Source organism: Pongo pygmaeus, chromosome 9 (assembly GCF_028885625.2).
Source record: "Pongo pygmaeus isolate AG05252 chromosome 9, NHGRI_mPonPyg2-v2.0_pri, whole genome shotgun sequence".
In the NCBI taxonomy this organism is placed as follows: Eukaryota; Metazoa; Chordata; class Mammalia; order Primates; family Hominidae; genus Pongo; species Pongo pygmaeus.
In genome coordinates, this window is record NC_072382.2 from 113,578,231 (window position 1) to 113,603,831 (window position 25,601).

General features: G+C 41.4%; 4 protein-coding genes across 15 annotated transcripts in view; 2 read left to right on the top strand and 2 right to left on the bottom strand.

Moving 5' to 3' along the window:
* The window catches only part of ALG9 (ALG9 alpha-1,2-mannosyltransferase), a 90,827-nt gene extending 80,955 nt beyond the window's left edge, over positions 1 to 9,872 (bottom strand). For 5 of the 7 annotated variants that reach the window (XM_063671412.1, XM_063671411.1, XM_054440231.2 and 2 more), the window contains exons 1-4: positions 9,410 to 9,872; positions 8,303 to 8,441; positions 6,662 to 6,796; positions 3,230 to 3,300 (exon numbers count right to left, since the gene is read on the bottom strand). In XM_063671412.1, the coding sequence (XP_063527482.1) occupies positions 3,230 to 3,300; positions 6,662 to 6,796; positions 8,303 to 8,441; positions 9,410 to 9,651 (587 nt within the window). In that variant the 5' untranslated portion in view covers positions 9,652 to 9,872. Of the gene's footprint in view, positions 1 to 3,229; positions 3,301 to 6,661; positions 6,797 to 8,302; positions 8,442 to 8,832; positions 8,974 to 8,998; positions 9,329 to 9,409 lie in introns of those variants that run through there. The other 2 variants (XM_054440233.2, XM_063671414.1) reach the window with 2 other exon arrangements.
* LOC129008246 (guanine nucleotide-binding protein G(I)/G(S)/G(O) subunit gamma-5-like) lies at positions 2,297 to 2,507 on the top strand. The gene has a single exon (XM_054440241.2). It carries the CDS (start codon positions 2,297 to 2,299, stop codon positions 2,501 to 2,503), a length of 207 nt encoding a protein of 68 aa, XP_054296216.1. The 3' UTR covers positions 2,504 to 2,507.
* A 2,244-nt stretch (positions 9,873 to 12,116) lies between the features above and the next one.
* On the bottom strand, positions 12,117 to 17,418 carry FDXACB1 (ferredoxin-fold anticodon binding domain containing 1). Its single transcript, XM_054440234.2, has 5 exons — positions 17,017 to 17,418; positions 16,612 to 16,768; positions 14,877 to 15,080; positions 14,551 to 14,709; positions 12,117 to 14,174 (listed from the first exon to the last, which is right to left on the bottom strand). The coding sequence occupies exons 1-5, from the start codon at positions 17,186 to 17,188 to the stop codon at positions 12,992 to 12,994; spliced, it is 1,875 nt and encodes a 624-aa protein (XP_054296209.1). The 5' UTR covers positions 17,189 to 17,418; the 3' UTR covers positions 12,117 to 12,991.
* Positions 17,244 to 22,139, top strand: CFAP68 (cilia and flagella associated protein 68). Of its 6 annotated transcripts, none has more exons than XM_054440236.2 (5): positions 17,280 to 18,190; positions 19,544 to 19,674; positions 20,443 to 20,673; positions 21,206 to 21,272; positions 21,836 to 22,139. In XM_054440236.2, exons 2-5 carry the CDS (start codon positions 19,582 to 19,584, stop codon positions 21,943 to 21,945), a joined length of 501 nt encoding a protein of 166 aa, XP_054296211.1. In that variant the 5' UTR covers positions 17,280 to 18,190; positions 19,544 to 19,581; the 3' UTR covers positions 21,946 to 22,139. The 6 variants fall into 6 exon arrangements, with proteins under 6 accessions (XP_054296214.1, XP_054296211.1, XP_054296210.1 ...); XM_054440235.2 differs by having other exon boundaries at positions 17,453 to 18,190; positions 19,029 to 19,674; XM_054440238.2 differs by having other exon boundaries at positions 17,453 to 17,660.
* The last annotated feature ends 3,462 nt before the right edge of the window (positions 22,140 to 25,601 follow it).

The following is a 25,601-nucleotide window of genomic DNA, read 5'->3' on the forward strand; positions in this document are numbered from 1 at the left end:
TCAGTGTAACTGCCTAACACTCCTTTGTAGGTATTCTATTAGTTCTCTGACAACTTTTAAAATCTTTCTCTTTGTCTCTATTGTTTTACACAGTTTCACTACACTAATTTTTTATGTATCTAGCTTGGAATATGTTAGGTTTACTAAATCCATGGATTAGCATCTTTTTTTCCCATAATTTCTAGAAAATTCTCAGCTATTAATACCCTTAATATTGCCTCTCCCCATTCTATCATCTCCTTCTATAATCTGATTAGATGTATATCAGTTCTTTCAACTCTGGCTTACACATTTCTTTCTTTTTTTTTTGAGAGAGAGTCTCACTTGCCCAGGCTGGAGTGCAATGGTGTGATCTTGGCTCACTGCAACTTCCGTCTCTTGAGTTCAAGTGATTCTCGTGCCTCTACCACCCAAGTAGCTGGGGCTACAGGTATGTGCCACCACACCTGGATAATTTTTATATTTTTAGTAGAGATGAGGTTTCACCATGTTGGCCAGGCTGGTCTTGAACTCCCGACCTCAAGTGACCCACCTGCCTCGGCCTCCCAAAGTGCTGGCATTACAGGCATAAGCCACTGCGCCCAGCTGTGGCTTACACATTTCTTAACCTCTTCTATATAACCTTTTTTTTTTTTTTGGTCTCTTTGTACTGCATTTTGAGTAATTTATTTAAATCAATCTTCAAATTTACTAGTTTACTTATCAGAATGTCTAATCTGCTGTTTATCTGCTGAGTTTTAAATATAAATATTATATACATATTATTGATATTATATAATATTATATATTATATGATTCTTGTAAGTTCTGATTTTTTAAAAAATTTATTTGGGCATCTCTTGTTTCTTGATCATGTTTTTGGTTCTTTTGTTTGAAAATGTTAAATATACTTATTTTATATTCCTATTTCCCAATAAATGAAGTTTTTCAGGTGAACGTTCTGTTGACTGTTATATCTGCTGATTCTCACCCATAATGTTTTGCTCCCTTCTGTGCTCTGATTTATTTTTATAATAATTTCTTGTCCACTAGAACTTTATCTCTGGTAATTTTCAGACACTTGGGTTAAGGGTCCATTTCTCTAGAGAAATTTTTTGCCAGATGCCAGAGGTACTACCAACCCAGAACAATTTAAAATAAATTCTCGGCTGGGCCTGGTGGCTCACACCTGTAATCCCAGCACTTTGGGAGGCCAAGGCAGGCAGATCATGAGGTCAGGAGACCAAGACATGGTGAAACCCCGTCTCTACTAAAGGTACAAAAAATTAGCCAGGTGTGGTGGTGTGCACCTGTAATCCCAGCTACTCAGGAGGCTGAGACAGGAGAATTGCTTGAACCCGGGAGGCAGAGGTTGCAGTGAGCTGAGATCGCGCCACTGAACTCCAGCCTGGGTGACAGTCTCAAAAATAAAATAAAATAAAATAAATATAATAAAGTAAATTCTTAGCTTAGGGCTTAAAAGACCATGTAGGCGATCTGAATTCAGGCCAAAACCCATATGAAGACCAATTTATGGTTACAATCCTCAAAGGCAGCACTAGCTTTACTTTTTTTCCCTCCACTCACTCAGAGTCAAGGCCAAACATTTTTTAAAATCTGACATTTTTAGCTGTGGGAAGATTTTAAATAATGATCACTAAGTCCAAATACCTTTAAATATATTACCAAAGCATTATTAAAACAAGACGTTTGTTAGTTATCATGTAAAAAAGGTGGCTATATTTATTACTGGGACACTTAAATGCTTAATAGTCCCAACTAATATGCAATCAACTAATAGGTACTTTGTGAAAGACAATATACTGGGTGCAAATAAGAGCAGTGATATCCCACACCAGGAGTAGTTTATCAACTAAGCTGTAGGGCAGAGGCAAATCACAATCCTGTATCTTAGGACTGAAAATAGGGTTCTACCAAATCTTATCAAGTAAAGACCAGTTAGATAGTTTTTAACAGAATTAAAATGAATGACATACGGATATGGTATTTATGACCTCAGAAAAGAAAACGATAATTAGAAGTACATTGTTCCCTTCAACTGCTGGTTTCAAACAAGAAGTCACACTTCAGATTTAATATCAGGAGCTACACGTGATGGGTGCATCAAAATCTCAGAAATCACCACTAAAGATCTTATCCATTTAACCAAAACCCACCTGTACCCCAAAAACTATTGAAATAAAAAATTAAAAAAAGAAAAAGAAGAGAAAAATAAATAAAAGCAAGAAGTTTTCAGTCAGGCCCCACTGACCCACGACCCACCAACCCATGAATTGGCCCGGCCCTTGCGTGCACCATGTCTGGCTCCTCCAGCGTCACCGCTATGAAGAAAGTGGTTCAACAGCCCCGGCTGGAGGCCAGGCTCAACTGCATAAAAGTTTCCCAGGCAGCTGCAGACTTCAAACAATTCTGTCTGCAGAATGTTCAACATGACCCTCTGCTGACTGGAGTATCTTCAAGTACAAATCCCTTCAGACCCCAGAAAATCTGTTCTTTTTTGTAGTAAAATGAATTTCAAAAGTTTCCCAAACCACTTCTTATGATCCAGAGGATATTCAAAAGGGAGCTAAATTTGAAGCCTGTACAAAAGCTTCTCCCTGTAGCACATGCGCTATAATATACAAACTTCTACTTTCATCAGTCTTTAACATCTACCTCTCTGAATTTTCATGAATTTCTACTTCACAAGGGTAACTGTTTTACCCACACTGGCAGCAGCATACAGTAAAACTCAGTACGAAAAAAAAGTTTTCTTTCCCAGAAAAAAAAATATGTATATGGTATATATATCAGGAGTTAGAAGGAAAGTGTTTTCTATTTCTTCCTTTTTTCTTTTTTGAGATGGAGTTTTGCTCTTATTGCCCAGGCTGGAGTGCAATGGTGCAATCTCAGCTCACCACAACCTCCACCTCCCAAGTTCAAGTGATTCTCCTGCCTCAGCCTCCCGAGTAGCTGGGATTACAGGCATGCGCCACCACACCCAGCTAATTTTGTATTTTTAGTACAGATGGGGTTTCTCCATGTTGATCAGGCTGGTCTCCAACTCCCTACCTCAGGTGATCTGCCCGCCTTGGCCTCCCAAAGTGCTGGGATTACAGGTGTAAGCCACCGCACCCGGCCAAGTATTTTCTATTTGTAATCACTGCCTAGACTATCATTATTGCATAGATAATCTATGCAATAATGGGTTTCCTCATAGCACTTTTAGAAGCAAAGTTATTATACTCACTTGTAAAAGTAAAGTTCACAAATACAGCTCACAAAAGCCAGAAGACATCGCAAAAAGTAAAACACAAGAATCTAAAAGAAACCCAGAAAAAGAAAACAGAAGTCACAGATGTGAGCTAGAAAAACTCGTAAACATGAACCACTCTCATTTATTGTCAATAACACTGTAAATTGGTATAATTCTTTTGAAAAGCAACATGGATCAAGAATTTTCACATCCCTTGACTCAGTATCAGTATACCTACTTCTATCACTCCAGCTGGTGGGGGTTGGGAGGTAGAGCTCCATTCATGAAAATGTTAATTGCAGTTTTAGTAAAAACTGTTTCAAAAACTACAAAATATCCAATTATAGGGAAATGATTAAATAAACTAGGCTACATCTAGCTCATGGACAATTATACAGCTACTAAAATTTATGGTTACAAAGACAGTGAAAACATTCTTGCAATATAATGCTCATTCATTCAACAAGCACTTCTTCAACAACCATAATATATCAGGTAGTGATTATGACAAAATATTAAGTGAAAATGTACAATACAATATTATTTATACATCAGTTACAGCTATGGACACTATATGCATATGGAAAGACTGGAAAGAAATGTAATAAAATGGCAAAAGTAGCTATAGCAACCTGGTAGATTTAGATGAGTATTTTTCCTCCTATCTTCCAAAGTTCTGTAATGTGGTTTTATTAATTTTATAATTGACATCAATTTAAAAAATAAAAATAATAAAATAGGGGTTATATTGAATAGCTTTACACCACAGAATACCATATGGTTAAGAGCAATGAATTTCTCAGAACATAAACACTACTTAAGATATAGCATAACCGGCCGGGCACGGTGGCTCATGTCTGTAATTCCAACACTTTGGGAGGCCGAGGCAGGTGGATCACCTGAGGTCAGGAGTTCGAGACCAGCCTGGCCAACATGGTGAAACCCCATCTCTACTAAAAATACAAAAAAATTAGCCAGGCACGGTGGCGGGCATCTGTAACCGCAGCTACTCGGGAGGCTGAGGCAAGAGAATTACTTGAACCTGGGAGTCGGAGGTTGCAATGAGCCGAGATTGTGCCACTGCACTCCAGCCTGAGCGACAGAGCGAGACTCCGTCTCAAAAACAAACAAACAAAAAAATGGGCCTACATGTGTGATCTCACTCCTGAGTGTATACTTCAGAGAAATTCACAAACAGGTCCATGAAGAGATCATACAAAGGTGCTTTCATTTGGGGTAGCAAGAGATTGAGAAGGTAGCTATCACTAGACGTGCCAATTGTTACCACACTGTCTCTCAGAAACAACCATCCTTCTCTACTCAGCGTTCTGATGCTGGGGCTAAGACTCTCTAAGCTACAATTCCTCTTTGCTGAATGGCTAGGAAAAAGGAGATCGGAAGTAAGAACAAGAGAAGAAGAGAAATCTTGCTTTCCATTTCACTTGCTGTGCACATCAGTGATGTAACAGGATTAGAGAAGAGGAAGAATTCTATGTTGAACACGTAAAATTTGAAGTGATGGTAGATAGCCAAATGGAAATAAAAACCCTCTGCATAGCACATTGTTAGTTTTCTACTGAGCCCTTCACCCTTTATTATCTTTCCTTTGACAAGTTCAGAAAAAAAAACCAAAAATGAGGCCAGGTGCAGTGGCTCATGCCCATAATCCCAGCACTTTGGAGGCCAAGGCAGGCGGATCACTTGAGGTCAGGAGTTTGAGACCAGACTGGTCAACATGGTGAAACCCTGTCTCTACTAAAAATACAAAAAAATCAGCCAGATGTGGGGGCTCAAGCTTGTAATCCCAGCCACTCAGGAGGCTGAGGCAGGAGAATCACTTGAATCCGGGAAACGGAGGTTGCTGTGAGCTGAGATTGCACCACTGCACTCCAGGCTGGGCGACAGAGTGAGACTTCGTCTCAAAAACAAACAATACAAACAAACAAACAAACAAAAAAACAGAAATGAGATACTGGATAGGGAAGGGAGGGACAGTATTTTGTCACTTTCTGCAGGTGCTACCTTTCTGATCATTCTAAAATGTAAATGCAATCATACCTCTTTTTTGTCTGAAAACCTGTCAGTGGCTTTACATAACAGACTTGGGGGGGAAAGAACAACAGTCTAATACCTTAATAGATCCTACCAGGTCTTACAGAAATCTCAAACTGAATGAAAACAGTCCATCGATAGATTCCAACACCAAGATGACAGAGGTGTTAGAATTATCTGACAAAATTTAAAGCAGGCTTTGTAAAAATATTTCAGTGAATAAGAATATGCTTGAAGCAAATGAAAAAGGAGAAGGTCTCAGTAAAAGAAATTAGAAGATATAAAGAAAAACTGAATGGAAATTTTAAAACTGAAAAAATACATAGAACAAACTAAAAATGCAATGGACAGGGTCAACATTGGAAGAGGGGACATAGGAAAGAATCAGTGAAGTGGAAGACAGAAGAACAGAAATTACTCAATGTGAACAACAGTTCATTCAGTTTGAGATCTTCCTGGTTCTTGGTATGACAGGTCATTTTCAGTTGAAAGCTGGACATTTTAGGTATTGCATTATGAGATTCTGGATTATTCATGGGCTCAGCACGCTTTCTTTGCACTGTTGTGCTCCTACAATCTTATTTAAGCCTTCTGTTTTAGCTGGCTTATTTTGATACTACTTCCCACTAACCCAGCAGGGAAAGAGCATTAGTGGGAAGTCTCTACCTTGTTACCGCCAAGTGGAGGTAGAACTCCAGGTTCCCTACCAGGCCTCCACTGACAATTGAGAGAAAATAAATTGAAAACAGATTCTCAGAGACCTGGGGGACTAATAACAAAAGATGTGACATTCACATCATCAAAGTTCCAGAAGAAGAGGGAACAGGACGGGGCTGAAAAAGTATTCAAAAAAATAAAAACTAAAACCTTTCCAAATTTGGCAAAAGGAATAAGCCTAAAGATTCAAGAAGCTGAATAAACTCCAAACAGGACAAACCCAAAGAAATCCACACCAAGATGCATCATAGTCAAATTTCTGAAAACTAATCAAGTTAGGTCCCAGTTAACACCTAATTATTTCTCAGCACTCTACTTAAATTAGACCCTCCTAATATGCTATTCCATCATACATTGTACTCTTCCTCCATAAGACCCCCATATTTAGAATTATTTGTTCAATGTTCATCTTCTCCACTAAACCACAAGTTTCATTAAGTCAGGGGCTTGGTTATTGTTATAGCCACAGCACTTAATACAGTGTCTGCCAAATAAAAGTTGTTTCATTAATGTTTGTTGAATGGTGAATGGATAAATGATTCTTCTTCAAAAAAAGTTCCCTTTTAACTTCCAATCTGTTTTGTCCTTTTCTCAAAACTATACCAGAGACTCACCTCTTGATCAATTGTGATTGCTTCCAGGTTGGTCTGCCCTTACCTTATTAGTTTGTAGAATTCTTGCATGAAATGCAGCTGGCCAGGCATGAAGCAACAGGTAAGCATAGGAACGAATGGCATATGCTGGGGAATATTCCCAAGTCTGAAACCCTTCCCCATAGATGAGGTAGTGTGTCTAAAAATACAAAACAGATAGATTCAGGGTTATACTGGCCAAAAATCTCTGTTAAGTGATGCAAGTGAAGTTTCTGAGCAGAAATATTAAAGACAAAGGCAGGCCAGGCACGGTGCCTCACACCTATAATCCCAGCACTTTGGGAGGTCAAGGCAGGCAGGCTGCTTGAGCCCAGTAGTTAAAGACAAGCCTGGGCAACATAGCAAAACCCCATCTCTACAAAAAAAAAAAAAAAAAAAGCATGGTATGGTGGTGCATGCCTGTAGTCCCAGCTACTTGGGAGGCTAAGCCAGGAGAATCACTTGAGCCCGGGAATTAGAGGTTGCAGTGAACCCAGATCATGCCACTGCACTCCAGCCTGGGTGATCTGCAATTGATGGATAAAAAAGGAATCAAAATGATACAATATTTAAAATATTAAGACATTATAAATTTTACAAGATTGCTGTTTGGTCAACACTGAAAGCTTAAATTTTACCTTCTACTTATTTTTTCTCAATACTCGTTAGCCAAAACAGAAAACCTCTAAATTTTATATTTTCCTTAAACAACCTACACTTAACATTCTTCCTTCATTTTTTTAATTCAAAATGTGATCAGAAAATTTTACCTTTGAATTTTCTATAATAAAAGTCAACAGGTAATATGTAAATAAATAAATAGCAATAAAAGCATACTATTTAGTAACACTATTTTGGTAACCGTCAGAAACCATAACTTAAAAAGTGAAAAAAAGTGGTTGCCTCTGGAAAGTAGGATTTGGACACGAGAAGTGGAATAGAACGCTACGGTTTTTCCTTTAGGTATTTTAGTAGTTGTTAACTTTAAAAACTATCTCCAGGTATTATTTTCATTAAAAAAAAAAAGAAAATTACAAATTACACCTTTGTGTAAACCAGCTAAATTCCCTACAGCCTTCAATAGCAGGTAAATCATCTGCTTAGAATACAAAAGTGAAAACATGTTACTGGCCAGGCCCAGTGGCTCACGCCTGTAATCCCAACACTTTGGAAGGCGAGGTGAGAGGATCGCTTGAGCCTAGGAGTTAAATACCAGCCTCGGTGACATAATGAGCCCCCATCTCTGTTTTTTCTTTTTCGTTTTTTGAGACGGAGTCTCGCTCTGTTGCCCAGGCTGGAGTGCAATGGTGTGATCTCGGCTCATTGTAAACTCTGCCTCCCGTGATCAAGCGTTTCTCCTGCCTCAGCCTCCCAAGTAGCTGGGACTATAGGCACCCACCACCACGCCCGGCTAATTTTTGTATTTTTAGTAGAGACGGGGTTTCACCATGTTGGTCATACTGGTCTCGAATTCCCGACCTCAGGTAATTCACCCGCCTCGGCCTCCCAAAGTGCTGGGATTATAGGCCTGTTTTTTGTTTTTTTTTTAAGAAAATACAGTTATTTTACTAGGAATCACACTTGTATATTATTTGTCTCTCGATTGGTAATAACACCTATACTGCAAAATCAAGAACAAAAAGAGAAAACTAAAGAAATCACCTACTGGCTCCCAGTAGTTGAATGTTTCATCACAGTCAGAGATGTTGCTCAGGAGAGCAGCACATAACCTTGCTGAAAGCAGACACTTGAAAGCAGTAGATCCTTCAGGTGCCCAGACTTGTCCTGCTTTGTTCCCAGATAACCTGTTCAAAAGCAAAAAAGAAAGCATGTCAGGAAGGACCTGCTAATCAGAAGACATAAATCTAGATAGAAAGGACAAAAAGGGCAAGGGACATCAAAGCACTTAAGTTATTCACCTAAAAAGGTGAATGGTTAGTTGTTCTTTCTCAGTAAAATGAATAAAAATTCAGATTTTTAAGAAAAAAATTTATGAGATAGGGTCTTGCTATGTTGCCCAGGCTGGACTTAAACTCCTAGGCTCAAGTAATCCTTCTGCCTCGGCCTTCTGAAGAACTGACTTTAATCACTCAATCACTCCTTCCACTTCCTGCTTTTAAGGCATAAATTAACTCATACACTTTAGCTCAATGCATTTATGACACTCCATTTATCCCAAGCCAACTAATCACTCACTTGAAGGCCACAAAGCTGTCATTCTCCTTTTCTTTCTTTTCTTAACAAGGTCATTGCTTTTCATGGCTTTATTCATTCCCCCTTATGTTCAGATAGAAGCCTAGGTGCAAGGTACATAGCCTACTCCAATTTCATATGTTGACAGTTCCCTTAACGCAGTTCTAACCTGCAGCCTCCCGGGTTTGGGAAGAGGTGATGGCTGGTAGGATGGGCCCAATAAAGGCTCGGGACTTGAGGGAGAATAAAAGGAGCTGTGAGGAACAGCCGTAAAAGGTATACTCTTTGATCCTGTCAACATCTCCCACAGAGCCTGTGCCCATTCTAGGCCTGGCCCAGGAACATCACAGATCCGCACTCCAAGGCAGTTTTACAGCACAGTGGAGGGATCTAAGGTGGGCGAAGACTGAATGCTGACCCGCCCAGGAAGACCAATAGGACCTAGCTGAAGAGGGAGCTCGAGCCTCCGGCGGGGAGGCCAGGCCGGACAGAGCCCCGCGCGCCACAGCTAAAACCCTCCCGGGGACAGCCCCGAACCGCCCCGCCGGCCGGCCACGCCCCTGCAGCGCCGCACACGTACTCGGTCCGGTGCTCCGTGCCGCCCGCCTCTCGGCTGCCCAGCAGCTCCCGCAGCTTGTCCGCAGCCGGGGCCGTATCCCCACTGCTGGCCCCGCTGCCCTTCAGGCGCTGCCGAGCCCCTCGGCCAGCCATGGCAAGCTTGGGGGAAAAACACAGAATTCGGCACCCTATGAAGTCAGTGAGCGCGGAGACATAGCTTTCGCTGGCAAACGGCGTCCGCCGAGGGACAAACGATCTTGACATGCGCAGAAAATACTAAATTACAGCGTTACTGGGCCAATTGGGGCAGATCCCCGAGTAGCGAAGAAATAGAACCTGAGGAGTTTCTTCATCAGGGCTGTCCCATCCACCTGCTTCTAACTCTGGCCATTCCTACCTCCCTCCAACCCTCTTTTCCGTCACTTTTCAGCATTCTCCAGTCTCAAAAAAAACAAAAAAAAACAAAAAAACACCTCTCAGCTCCCCTATTTAAATGAAAAAACAAATAGAAAGTGATTAAAGAAATATACATAGTGAGATGTGAAGTATTCAGTTAAATATCACAGCACAGCTATCTACTAAAAGGTCCTTAAAATGTCATTTTTAACACCTTGCCTTCTCTGTATTTTGGTAAGAGTGACAGAGACAGCCTGTAGCTAAAAAACTGCTTCAGAGAGACAAACCGGTAGTGGCAGAGTGTAGACTGATGAAATTCTGTGCGGCAAATTGAACCAGATGTCCATCACTGTCATCGCTACTACGGCATTGTGGTAGGCATTTTACATATTTTAACCTTTTTAAACTTAATACACAACCTTGTTTTATTTATCAGGAAACTAAATAAACTTGGAGCTAGTAAATGGTGGAGCTATATTCCAGCCCAGGACTATCTTACCGGAAAGCCCATGCTCTCTCTTCCCACCAGATCGGGTGAAAGGTCTTCATTTCCTACAATCATTTTTATACTGGCACGTTGATGATATCATACCTGTGACCCCCATATCTTGGGGGTCATTCATCTAATCCTGACACTCTATCCACTCCTCTAATCACAGAGCTATATCCTACCCTGTCGAGCTCCATGCCAGTAACTGGGACAAGTTTATAGAGGGAAGGCTAATCTCTTGACAAGGTCTCAAAAGGTTGTGATTTCCTACTAAAAATTCCCAAGTATTGAAAATGGAGATTGATCATATTGCTCAATTCTCACATGCAGTCGTTAGTTACCAAGTTCAAATATCCAGCTTAACTATCTCTTTTTTCCTTTTTTTTTTTGAGACAGAGTTTTCCTTGCTCACCCAGGCTGGAGTGCAGTGGCACAATCTCAGCTTACTGCAACCTCTGCCCCCCAGGTTCAAGAGATTGTCGTGCCTCAGCCTCCCTAGTAGCAGGGACTATTGGCCACCACACTGGCTAATTTTTGTATTTTTAGTAGAGATTAGGTTTCGTCATGTTGGCCAGGCTGGTCTGGAACTCCTGGCCTCAAGTGATCCACTTGCCTCAGCCTCCCAGAATACTGGGATTATAGGCATGTGCCACTACACCCAGCCTAACTGTATCTCATATACCCATCTCCTCCTTTTCATTTAACTCTAATGCAGGTCCCTCCCTACCTGTCTACCTAGGACTAACACAATAGCATCTCCACAGGGATTGCTCATCTCAAATTCATCCTGTGCAACATTATCCAGTTAATTTTCCAAAGAACTACTCTGTGGCACTTCCTTAATAAAAAACCACCAGATTTTTTCCTATTGCCTACCAAATAAAGTATAAACTCCTTATTCTAGCATTTGGTCTTCATGAACTTCAGCCCCAACTTACTTTTCCAATCTTCTCTCCCACTACTTTCCTATGCACACTTTACATTCCAGCTAACTAGCCTAGAAAGTGCCCCCAAATGCTCCCTTATCTATATCTGTTTATGGATGTCCTCTGCCTGAAATGCACACCCTACTTGCCTAACAATTCTCCCTTCACCTTCCTGCCCTTGTTTTAAGATCCAGCTTTCAAACACTACCTTATCCATGTACCAAGCACTATTGAGGATAGAAGAAAGGGATAAATCACATTACCTGCCATCAATTAGCAAAACAGTCAATGTGGAGAGCTTAGTAATAGATGTGTCTGTAAGAGATCCCTTGATTCTTTATCCCACTCCCCAAACTTACTCATATGGCAGTGTTTCCATCCCAGTTAATGACACTTCCAATCTTCTAGGTGTTCAGGTCAAAAACCTAGTAGGCTTGCTTAATTCCTTTATTTCTCTAACCCCACACCTCTCTCACCCACACACAAACGTTTAATTCATCAGGAAGTCCTTCCAAATTTATCCAACCCAACATTTTACCACCTTGGTCCAGGTCATCATTATCTCGTTTGCATCACTGCAATAACCTCCTAATTTGTCTCTGTACTTCCATTCTTGCCTCCCAAATGCTTTTCTCCAAGAATAAATAAGACAGTCATGTCCCTCACAGAATATAATCCCAAATGTGGAGCCTAACTATTAACAGGAACATACATTACTTCACATTAGAGTACCACATTCTGCAGAATCCTAGGCTAAGTTAATTTTTCAGTGTCCCTTAGAGATACTTACAACAGAAGGCCCCAAAATCTAGAGAGGCAAAGTTTAATCACAGTTGAACGATTACTGTTAAAGACTAGAGAAGAAGTAACAAAGTGGCAGAAAGAACATGGGCTTTAAAGTCAAACAGACCCAAATGTTAACCCTAAATCTGACACTTTATTCGTTCCATGACTTTCAACCACAGAATTAAAATGGTGATGATTATAATAATAATACCAAAAAATTAATGTGGAATATTTGCAACTTACCAAGCTAATAAATGTTAGTCTGACTCCAAAAACTACTCTCATAAGGTGATTTAATGAAATGATACAACAAAGTTAAGGGAAGAGTAATTGACAGTGTGGAAAACATATTTATATTTAATGAGACACCTAAGTTCTACTGCCTTTTCAACAATAGAGCATCTAAAGTACAAGATGCTGTTTCGTTTATTGTTTTAGTCACTTCTCAGGACCAAAATATTACACAACTCCAAATGTCACCAATCACATTATAATCTATAAGTTTCAGTCATAGAGTCAAGGTGTCTTTAAGATCAACCAACAGTAGGCCGGGCACGGTGGCTCACACCTATAATCCCAGCACTTTGGGAGGCCAAGGCGGGCAGATCACGAGGCCAGGAGATCGAGACCATCCTGGCTAACATGGTGAAACCTCGTCTCTACTAAAAATACAAAAAAAAAAAAAAATTAGCCGGGCGTGGTGGCAGGCGCCTGTAGTTCCAGCTACTCGGGAGGCTGAGGCAGGAGAATGGCGTGAACCCGGGAGGTGGAGCTTGTAGTGAGCCGAGATCGTGCCACTGCCACTGCACTCCCGCCTGGGCGGCAGAGCGAGACTCCATCTCAAAAAAAAAGAAAAAAACAGATCAACGAACAGTAGCTATGGTCACAAAGTAAAACATTTTACAAAAAAAAAAAAAATCCAGAAAGGACTACTGGTTGCAAGTTGGTAATTTTCCTCCACATCCCCCGCAACAAAGGATCACGCAGCAGAAAAGGATTTACCAAACTACCGAGGTATAACATATAGGCGTTGTTGAATCTCCTTCCTAAACTGGGATTGCATTGATGCTACTTGCTGCTGGGTGAGGGCCTTGTCACAGGTCTGGTAGGTCAATCTATAGCAGAGACTGACCTGTTGAGTCTGTGGATGCTGAAAACGGCTAAGAAACTGTATGGATATAATAGTGTCCTGGGACACTGCTCGGGCCACAGTGTGAAACTCTAGTTCATCAAATCCTTTCTTCTGATCTATCCAAAAACTAATATCATGCACATAACATGGAGGATACAGAGAATGACTTTTAAAGGGTTCTGTTTTGCCAGGGACAAAATTTTTCAGGAAACGGTTATCAGACGTCCACAACATTCTCCAGTCAGAGATACACCAGACAAGCATGGCTAATAAGTCCAAGTTCATAGACACAAACACAAAACACTGGTCTTTATGTATAACACTAGTGGCAGATGTGATAACAGACCCAATAATTAGATCCTCAGTACAATCTGGGCTAAAATTATGAGTCTTCACACGAATCATATAATCCTTTCCATTTGACTGAAGGACAAATTTGACTAAACTGCTCAGCTTAGAGCTCTCCGGCAATGTCTGGGTCAGCAGGCTATCTAGAATGCCCTTCAGATGATCCAGCAGTGATTGAAGACAGCCATCCTTCAGACTTTGATTAAACCCAACGATAAATAAAGTCTCATGAAATGCTGGCATTGTGAAAGGCAAAATATGGCACTTCTGAAAGACAGGTCCACTGAGGATGTGCAGAGAACCTGAGAGGAAGTCTGGTACTTCGATGACATCCTGAACATGCACTAGGAGAGAAGGTCTAAGGCAGATCTTGGCCTGGCCACAGGTTCCTTCACAAGCTTCTTCTTTACCATCTCTTCCAGGATTCTTGAGAAGGCTAAGTTCTGAAAATGACACTAGAAAGTCTTCCACATCTTGTGATGTCCCACCAGTCAGGGACTCAGAATTTGAGTTATCTTCACGGAGAGTAATCCAAAAAGCAGCTGACAGAAAGTCACAATTCCAGAAAGGAAGAACACTGGTACCTTCCTGTGGCAGCAAAGGGAAGGAACACTTCAGCCTTTTTAGAGGGAAAACTTTGCCTAATTCAGCAATGAGTTTCTCATTTATGGTTTTGATAGGATGACATGAAGGTGCTTCCAGGAAACCCCTGTTTAAACACACACAAAAATAACTTTTCTAACTTAAGATAGTAAATAATTATAATGTAGCTAGAATTAAAAATACAAATAGCTGGACAGAAAAGAATTATCTTTAAATTGATCTTGAAAGGAAACAAAGAAATCATCTACCATAAGGAGAAACAGATGTGTATTTCAGAACTCTGACAGCCACCATTCCTACAATATATCAGAAAATGTGACCATTTTTAATTCTAGAGATGCTTAAGGAGGCCAGGCTGACAAATAAACATAGCACTAACATCACTAACAATTTATGTACCATCCATTCAATATATGGTTGCCATCAAGACAATCAGGATACAACTGGAGATGGAAGTGATTTCCAGCAAAATAACTGGTTACCTGTTCAACTTTCCTACAAGTGCTTCTGGTTCTGGAAAGGAAAACCACTGGTTACACAGTTTGATCCTGAAGATTCTGGGTTGAGAACCTTCAAAAGGTAAGCTCCTGGTGAAGACATGGTTCAAAGCACCTTCTACATGAAAGGACTTATCTTGACTCCTGGCAAAATAGACACCAATATGAAGTCTGTCATTATTAAAATAAGCAAGTATTTTTAGAGACTGAATCAGTTAATTGGCAGGGCCTATGAGTCTATCTATGAGATTTTGTTATCATTAGTGAGAGAGATGAAAACGCAGAAGGCTTAGACCTATGCTATTACCTACCTATATCCAGTGCACTTGTACCCTGGCACAGCCTTACAGCTGAATGGATACACGTCACTTAAAATGAGCCCCCCCAGGGCTGCCATGGCAACCACTTGCCAACTGTTGTGCCATTCTCTCTGGGGCTTATCCGCAGGAGTTCCACCTTGTCCTCTACATAATGCCACGTGGACTTCTCCTTCCTCTGCAAGAACATCTGCACAGCTAATAGGGAGAAAAGAAACACTAACTAATTATCATAAACAAGTGGAAATTACCAGAGGAGTTGGCAACATACACATGGTTTGCCGGTGAAATAATTAAAATCCAATCATACCTATGTGCAAAAATCTATTAGACCTCAAAAAATGCAAAGAAAGTAGCTGGAAGTAAATAGAAACGTGAATTAAATGTTCAACCCACTCACTGATACTATTGGCTGACCAGGGTCTGCTTTGCATTTGTGTCGTTCATGCATATGTCACAGAAAGATCAATATCTGCACAGTTCCTATATATGATTCACTGCTTAGGCTGTTTCTTCCCATTTAGAAAGTTCTTTTCACTGCCCTCCTGAAATTCAAATACTAGTTTAAAATACTGCCTCTGTCAAAACTTTATTGACAGCTATGCCCCATCGGACACCCCCAATAGTATCATGTCTTGTGGTATAATCATGTAAAGCACTGTTTTCAGTTCACAATAATTTTATGAGGCTGTTACTTTTTTTTTTTTTTTTTCGAGATGGAGTCTTGCTCTGTCGCCCAGGCTGGAGTGCAGTGGCACGATCTCAGCTCACTGCAACCTCCACCTCCCAAGTTCAAGCAACTCTCCTGCCTCAGCCTCCCAAGTAGCTGGGACTACAGGCGCGTGCCACCATGGCCGGCTAATTTTTGTATTTTTAATAGAGGCGGGGTTTTGCCACTTTGGCCAGGCTGGTCTCAAACTCCTGACCTCAGGTGATCTGCTCACCTCGGCCTCCCAAACTGCTGGGATTACAGGCGTGAGCCACCACGCCTGGCCCAGTTAGTTACTATTAATATCCCTAGTTTACACTTGAGGAAACGGAAGCATGTAAAGATTAAGTAAGCTTGCTTAAAATAACAACTGTTGGCCGGGCGTGGTGGCTCATGCCTGTAATCCCAGCACTTTGGGAGACCGAGGCGGGCGGATCACAAGGTCAGGAGATCGACACCATCCTGGCTAACACGGTGAAACCCCATCTCTACTAAAAATACAAAAAATTAGCTGGGCATGGTGGCGGGTGCCTGTAGTCCCAGCTACTTGAGAGGCTGAGGCAGGAGAATGGCGTGAACCCAGGAGGCGGAGCTTGCAGTGAGCCGAGATTGCACCACACCACTGCACTCCAGCCTGGGCGACAAGGCGAGACTCTGACTCAAAAAATAAAAATAAAATAAATAAATAACAACTGTTAAGTGGTGGCCTGGGATTTGAATCCAGGCAGTCTGGCTTCTAAGTGCACGTTCTTAGCCATTAGACTATATGGCTCTCATTATTTTGCATTGTCAAAAATAAATGATCCTCTTTTACACACCCAAGAGTACACTATTTGTACTTTCATTTAGCACTTAGGGTTTATATATCTGTTTTTCCAACTAAATTGGGGGTTCCTTTGGGGCTTTATAGTCTCTTCTAAACCTATCATAGTAGCTTGCACGTGTGCCTTATGTTTGGGTACAGTAACTATGTTATGGACATCTTAAACATTTTCCTTGTGAGGGCGTTCCTTTCCTCACCTTTGGAAAAATTTGGCAAGCAGTTCCCTGTTCTTAGCTACGCCAGCTTTGCGTCCACAATGCGGAAAGTTGAAATAAATTTGATCAAATTCTCTGTTGTGCAGTTCAAAGACATCTGCCAGCTGGGTGCAGTCCACACCGAAACGTACATCGATACCTGGCAAAGATAGTTTGGGGGCACAAAATATAGACAGGAGGATGCCTCAAGACATGGAACAGAAAAACTCTTCCTAACTTAAACCGTGCAGACCAGCCCAAGTCTGGGCACAAAGCCGACTTTATGTGAATATCCGTAGGACGACCAAGAACAACCTCCACGTGGGTTACATCCCCACGCCCCCACCCTTTCCACTTTGGGACGCGCCGGCCGCTGGGCGGGGCTTCGCAGAGGGGCGGGCTCGCTACCTCGCTCGCGCAGGCCCTGCAGATTCTCCCGGGCCACTGGATCCCGAGCCAACTCAGCCGGGCGCTGGAGGCAGGTGGCGGTAAGATGAGTGCTCTGATCCAGGGTTTCGCTCAGAGCGGCGGCGAAGGAGAAATTCCCCTCCCCAACCAACAGGAGGCGACGAGGGGCCATGGCCTCCACGGACTCCCGGCTCGCGTTCTCTGTGGCGCTCGTTTTACGTCACTTCCTTCGCGGATCTCTCTCTGCCCTGTCTTCACCCGTCACTAGTTGATGACGCACCCATGGCGCCTGGTTGTCTAGACGAACGGGTGCACCGACTCCCCGGGGGGTAATAACTATGAGTGCAAAAGCAAGACGCGCACTTTCCTGTCCCCTCGCCCTTTCACCCCCTCGGGAAGATCAAAGTGTCTTTAGCCCAAGCATGGCCTTGAGCGACTTCATCACACCTGCATGAGGTCACAAGCGCTCACTAGCGCAAGGGGGTGAGGCGAGTTCTGGGTGAAAGAAACGGGGCGGGGCTGAGGCCAAGGAGAGGTTGGACTGTGTCTGGCATGCTACTGACGCAGAAGGATTTGAAACTTTTTTCACCTCGTCTGAAATGGCTGCCTCCCAGTGTCTCTGCTGCTCAAAATTTCTCTTCCAGGTGCTTAAATCTCCCATCTTCTATTCATTCAAGAAAGAATATTGAGTGTCTATTGCGTGCCAGGCCACTGTGAGGGTGGTTACGATATATGGATGAACAAGATGTGGCCTATGATTTAAATGAGCCTGCAGTCTGGTGGGGAATGCACAGAGCAAAAGAGGCAACTCTGATATGGCAGGGTGTGTGCTATGGGAGCACACAGAAGAACGTTACCAAGTTTTGGGGCGAAGTGGGTCGAAGAGTCCTTGGATGAAGTAAACCCGAGTTGAAAGCTAAGAGGGTAAAAGTGCATCTTAACTGAGTCAAGAGGCGTGAAGAGGCAGAAGGAACAATATATGCAAAAGCTTGATGGAGAAACAGAATAGTTGAGTTTGGCTGAAACACAGTTGGAGGGAGAGTAACAGATGAGACTGAAGAGTTAGGCAGGGGCCAGGTCATAGGGAGCATTGTAAGCCTTTTAAAAAAATCAACTTTTATTTTACATGTGGGGGTACAGGTACAGGTTTGTTACGTGGATATATTGCACCCAAGTAGGTTGCAGGTTTGTTACATGGGTATATTGTACCTAATAGATAGTTTTTCAACCCATACCACCCGCCCTCCCCACTCTAGTTAGTAGCCTGCAGCGTCTTTTGTTTCCATGTTTAGGTCCATGTTTGCTCAATGTTTAGCTCCCACTTATAAGTGAGAATGTCAGAGGTATTTATACCAGAGCAACTCCATCTTGAATAGGGGCTAGGTAAATAAGGCTAAGAACTGGGCTGCATTCCCAGTAAGTTAAGGCATTCTTAGTCACAGGATGAGATAGCTCAGCACAAGATACAGGTCATAAAGACCTTGCTGATAAAACAGGTTGCAGTAAAGAAGCCAGCTAAAATCCACCAAAACCGAGATGGTGATGAGAGTGATCTCTGGTCATCCTCATTGCTATACTCCCACCAGCGCCATGACAGTTTACAAATGCCATGGCAAAGTCAGGAAGTTACCTTATATGGTCTAAAAAGGGGAGGTATGAATTAATCCACCCGTTGTTTAGCATATAATCAACAACCATAAAAATGGGCAACCAGCTGCCCTCGGGGCTGCTCTGCATATGGAGTAGCCATTCTTTATTCCTTTACTCTCTTAATAAACTTCCTTACACTTTATAGACTCACCTTGAATTATTTCTTGTGTCTCTTGGGGTCTGGATTAGGACCCTTTCCGGTAACAAGAACATGCTGTATTTGGTTCTCTGTTCTGTTGTAAGCCATTTTAACAGGCTGAATCTTACTCTGAAAACGGTGGAAAGCCACTGAAAGATTTTAAATAAGAAGATGATACAATTATACGTTCACTTTCAAAAATTCTGCTTTCCTGTGGAGAAAGGTTTGGAGAGGAACAAGGCTGATGGCATGGCAGGATAAGACAAGAGGCAACTGCAGTAATGGAGACAAAGCTGACAGTGATTTGAATTGAAATTTGGCAGTGGGAATGGAGGGTAGCGGTCTGATTCAAAAATCAACAAGACTTAGTGACTGGATGAAAATTAAAGACAAGTCAGAGTCAAAGATAAGACCCAGGCTTCTGGCTTGGACAACTGAGTGGATGCTGATGTCTGTCATTCCAGCCCTAGAGACAGTTGCACCTAGATATCCAGTATGAGTACCAGGCCCATTGGACTTTGCAGCACCAGCTACTCTGGTCATAATGTTGTTTGGTAACATCAGTGCATGCACCTGTCTTCACAAAGGCAGATGGTATGAGGGTAGTTACCTGGGATGTCATCCTTCAATGCTGCATTATTGGCTTTTTTTCTGTTTGTGGAAAGGCAAGTGGGTGGTGACTCCCAAATCATGGCCACTTGCCCATGGTAATCTGGGTGATTTTTTCTTTGCTTGGAGAACTGGGAAAGCCAGGTTTGTTGACATCTTTAAAGAACATGGAACAGCCAAATAAGGATTTCTGTCACTCTCATAAGAAATCTTCAAACGGCTCAACCTACTCAGCATCAAGTTACTCTTCTTCAGGAAAGGTATCATCTTGTTCCTAAGCCAGGGGGCCAGACTCACATTTTGGGAAAAAAAGAAAGATTGAGCTTTTATCTTACCAAAAAAAATGAAATCAGACATTGATCATCTGGTATATGCAAACCAGATTGATTGGGAGAACAGGCAGAAGGACAGGGTACAATAATGAATAAAACAGATCCTGTCCTTAAGGGGCATACAGCTCTGTATAGGAGATATAATGCAGACTTAAAGAACTCTAATGTATGGTAAAAAAAGTTATAAATACAGGGAAAGATAAGATAAAGTTTTATGTGAGTTAAAAGGAAAGAGAAGCTAACTTCGGGGAAGGCATCATTTGAGCTAGAAGGAAGGAAATGATCATTTATTACTCATTTATTGTGTTATCTAGTTACTCAACTCTCACTTCTTTCTGTTCTCTTTGATTGTAGCAGTGCCTTTAGCCCCTAAATACCTACATCTCAAAATTACCTAAAAAATTTAGCTAATTCTCCATATTGTATTGGGAATACTGAAGTTTTTCCTGTCTCTTCACGGGGCCTGGGGAGTGGGGGTGTGGATTTAATCCATGCAGTCACCCACTGTTGCTGATTGAAAGAATGGATCAAAGGGTTCCAGGACTTAGAGAGGAAGAAACAGAACCATAACAAAGCCTGGATCATTAGTACAGTGTGCTTGTGTTATACCTGCCTATGTAAAACAAAGGCAGGGAAGGATGCTTTTTCTCTTTTCTGGTTTATGCAATAAGCTTTTCTATTCTTGTCTATTCCCAGAGACAGAACCTTGCCTGTTTCCTCACAAACCCACACTGTGGCAGCCTCATTAATGCAGATGGCCATGGTGAAGTGTGGACAGATTGGAATAATATGTCTAAGTTTTTCCAGTATGGATGGAGATGCACCACTAATGAGAATACCTATTCAAACCGTACCCTGATGGGCAACTGGAACCAGGAAAGATATGACCTGAGGAATATTGTGCAGCCCAAACCCTTGCCTTCCCAGGTAATCTAATTTGTCTTTTTTGTTTGTTTCCTTCTGTTGGCAAAAGAAATGCAATGGCCATTTGAAATGCAGGGAAGTAATAACTTCTGGTGCAGTGATCTCTCAGTTTTCAGTGAAGTGGTTGGGGCAGAGGAACAGTCTGCAGCTGAACCACCCATGCTACTTTACTGTCAAGTTGAATATTTTATTATCTGTAAGGTTTCAAAAGGAAGGGCAGTCCTCTTTTTCTCCTACTTCTGTTTGGACTTTATCTCTTAGTCTACAGAAATTTATAATGTCTTCTGACTTAGGCTAGCTTTTCCCCTGGTCCTTGCCTATCTAGACTTGTCATTTATCTGAGTTTTGCGCTTAAATCGCTCCTAAACAAACAAACATACAAAAGATATGAAAGTTAGAAGGATATAGACTAACACCATAGACCTCAGTCCATCTAAAATATGACAGTCCGTGAGAATTCATGTCATATTGATCTTTATTTCCTGATGTTAGCTGTAGACTTCCAGATTCTTAATCTGTTAATTTTTCTTTCCAGTTTGGACACTACTTTGAAACAACATATGATACAAGCTACAACAACAAAATGCCACTTTCAACACATAGTACGTGGACTGTTTTTTCAAATTCTTACATTTTCAGAACCTAACTCAGTGACTAGCACATAGAAGGAACTCAAATAAAAGTAAACTGAATAGGTGAATAAGTGAGGCTGGGCGCAGTAGCTCACACCTGTAACCCCAGCACTTTGTGAGGCTGAGGCAGGCAGATCACTTGAGGTCAGGAGTTCGAGACCAGCCTGGCCAGCATGGTGAAACCCCATCTCTACTAAAAAAAATACAAAAATTAGCTGGGCGTGGTGGCGCCTGCCTGTAGTCCCAGCTACTCAGGAGGCTGAGGCAGGAGAATCACTTGAACCCAAGAGGTGGAGGTTTCAGTGAGCAGAAATCAAACCACTGCACTCCTGCCTGGGTGACAGAGTGAGACTCTGTCTCAAAAAAAAAAAAAAAAAGGTGAATAACTAAATGAATGAGTAAACAGGTTTTTTTCTTCAATTTTAACAGGACTTACTGTCTATTCCCTAGAAATAAGAGCAAGATCAGTTACTAAAACTCCTTAGTGTTGACTGTTTTCATTTGTCTTTCCTTCCTTTTTTTTCTTCTCTCAGGATTTAAGCGAGAGCCTCACTGGTTCCCAGGACATCAACCTGAACTGGATCCTCCCCGATACAAATGCACAGAAAAGTCAACTTACATGAATAGCTATTCAAAGCCTTAAATTGGGCATCACTCAGGATGTGTATAAGATCTTAATATTGACTAATTTCGCATCCAGGTTTCTAAGAAATGATAAGATACTTCACTTTTCCAGAGTAAAATGTAGGAGGGAGCACATTCTAAGTACAGCTAAAAATTTAGCTCACTGTAACACAGTTTCACTCTCTGAATAAATAAAGCAAAAAACACAGTAAATATTCTTTATCCCTTCTTTTGTTGTTGTTTTAACCAAGATTTAAATGTCAAATTTAATACAGCAACTCAGTTCTACATTTGGGGTGTTGTAGAAGGACCTTAAAAAGAATTATTTCGGGCCAGGCACGGTGGCTCATGCCTGTAATCCCAGCACTTTGGGAGGCCGAGGCAGGTGGATCACTTGAGGTCAGGAGTTTGAGACCAGCCTGACCAACATGGCGAAACACTATCTCTACTAAAAACACAAAAATTAGCCGAGCATGGTGGCTCACGCCTGTAATCCCAGCTACTCAGGAGGCTGAGGCAGGGGAATCACTTGAACCCGGGACGTGGAGGTTGTGGTGAGCTGAGATCATGCCACTACACTCTAGCCTGGGTGACAGAGCGAGACTCCGTCTCAAAAAAAAAAAAAAAAAAAAAAGAATTATTTCTCTGAAGTCTACAACCACTGTGGTCTTCCCTTCCTTCTGTCGTAGCAAGACTTCAGAATCTAGCATAACTTAGGCTAGGTTTGGCTAGATGCTTTCTGGGTATAAGTCAGAGTCATATAGTGCAACTTCGCTGTGACCTTAGTGAGCATCCCCTCTTGAGGACTACAAAAACAAACGTAACTTTTTAAAATTATTATAGAGAATTTAAAACATAAAACAAAAGTAGACAGGCTAGTCTGATGAACTCCCATGTATCATTACCCAGCATCAACTGTTTATGACTAATCTTACCTACTTCTACTTTGTCTTATTGAATTAATTCTGGAGCAGATCTTAGAAATAGAATTTAATCTATAAAAATCTTGGTGGGCTGGGTGCGGTGGCTCATGCCTGTAATCCCAGCACTTTGGGAGGCTGAGGTGGGTGGATCACCTGAGGTCAGGAGTTCAAGACCAGCCTGGCCAACGTGGTGAAACTCCATCTCTTCTAAAAATAGAAAAATTAGCCGGTCTTGGTGGCGGGCGCCTGTAATCCCAGCTACTTGGGAGGCTGAGGCAGGAGAATCGCTTGAACCCAGGAGGCAGAGGTTGCAGTGAGCTGAGATGGTGCCATTGCTCTCCAGCCTGGGCAACAAGAGCGAAACTCTGTCTCAAAAAAAAAAAAAAGAAAAGAAAAAGAAAAAAAAATCTTGGTATACTGGCTGGGCACAGTGGCTCACACCTAATCCCAGCACTTTGGGAGGCTGAGGCAGGAGGATAGCTTGAGGCTGGGAGTTCAAAACCAGCCTGGGCAACATAGCAAGACCCCATCTCTACCAAAAAAAAATTTTTTTAAAGATTTCAGTATATTTCTCAAAAAGATAAGGACTGTCAATTTTCTACTCCCCCCCAACAAAGGTCACTAAGGAAACCTGTTGACTAAACAAAGCTCATTCAACCTATTGTAGTGTAGCAAAGGAGACCATCAACTTGACACAGAGTCTTGGTAATGATTCAAAGGGGGGATATTAAGAGTAAGGTATTTATAAGGATTTGAGATAAGGGTCCAACTGGTTTAAAATGAGTCAAAGTAGGGAACTAGTAGAGACTGAGAAAGGGTTGTGAATAGCTTAGGTTTGGTAAACTTAGGAAATCAACAGTCTTAATTTTAATATGATTAAACTGATTAGTATTTCCTATTTTTTTATCTACTGTGTAAGAAGACACTATAATATATGGGCATTATTGAGAGATATTGCCCATATGTTGTCCTCGTAAGCAAGGAGATATTTTTTATCTCCCATATATTACCTCTCAAACCTTTGTTACTTTAGGTTCCAGATATAGGTCCGGAATTTATGTTGTTACTCAGTAGTGAGGAAGTTTCTTTTTTTTTCTAAATGGCTATCAAGTTGTCCCACCATTAGTTATTGAAAAGACCATAATTTTTTCACTCCTATTCAATGCCATTTTTATTGTAAATAAACTATGTACATGTAGGTCTGTTTCTGGGCTACTATGTTCTATTAGTTTAATTGTCATTCCTTGTATTATCTTAGTTATGATGCCTTAATTGCACCATCTTAATTATGATAATTTTATTACATTATTATAATTTTATATCTTAATACCTAATAGATCAAATGCTTTCATCTTGTTTTCTTCAAGAATATTAGCTATGTTTGAACTTTTGCATTTCCATATAAAATTTAGAATCAGCTTGCTCCATAAAATGACACTGTTAGGATATTGATTGAAACGGTATTGCATCATTAGGTCAGTTTTAGAATTTGAGTTCTCATTAATTCTAATAATTTATTTGTATGTTCTTACAATACAAATATTGTTTTATAGGCACATATTTTAAGTTTACATATTGTATGTCTTATTCTATTTCCTATGTATCTAGCACATTTTTAAAATTGAGGTAAAATATACATAACATGGCTGGGCGCAGTGGCTCACGCCTGTAATCCCAACACTTTGGGAGGCCGAGGCTGGCGGATCACTTGAGGTCACGAGTTTGAGAGCAGCCTGGCCAATGTGGTGAAACTTTGTCTCTACTAAAAATACAAAAATTAGCTGGGCATGGTGGCAGGCACCTGTAGTCCCAGCTACTCCAGAGGCTGAGGCAGGAGAATCTCTTAAACCCAGGAGGCAGAGGTTGCAGTGAGTCAGTATCAGGCTATTGCACTCCAGCCTGGGCGACAGAGAGAGACTGTCTCAAAAAAAAAAAAAAAGAAAAAGAAAGAAAGAAAAAATATATATATACACACATAACATAAAATTTACCATTTTAGCTTTTTTGTTGTTGTTGTTCATAGAGACAGGGTTTCACCATATTGCCCAGGCTGGACTCAAACTCCTGATCTCAAGCAGTCCACCTGCCTCAGCCTTCCAAAGTGCTGGGATTACAGGCATGAGCCACCATGTGTGGCCCATTATAGCTATTTTTAAGGGTATAATTTAGTGGCATTAAGTATTTTCACAATGTTGTGCAATGTTCACAATGTTGTGCAACCATCACCACTATCAATTTCCAGAACTTTCTCATCATCCCGAACTAAAACTCTGTACCTATAAAATAATAATGTCTCATTCCCCGACCCCCACTCCCTCAGCTCTTCGTAACCTGTATTCTACTTTCTGTCTCTATGAATTTACCTATTCTAGGTACCTCATTTAAGTGGAATTATGCAATATTTGTCCTTCTGTGTCTGGCTTATTTTACTTAGCATAATATTTTCAAGGCTCATGTATGTTATACCATGTATCTTACTTTTGGTTTTGAGACAGCCTTTGTCATCCAGGTTGGAATGCAGTGGTGTGATCATAGCTCACTGCAACCTCAAACTTCTAGACTCCAGGGATCCTCCCAGCTCAGCCTCCCAAGTATCTGGGACTACAGGTGCATCCCACCACACTCAGCTAATTTTTTAAAACAAATTTTTGTGGAGACAGGGTCTCGTTTTGTTTCCCATGATAGTGTCAAATTCCTGGGTTCAAGCGATCCTCCCACCTCAGCCTCCTCTTCTTTAAATAGGCTGGGCACA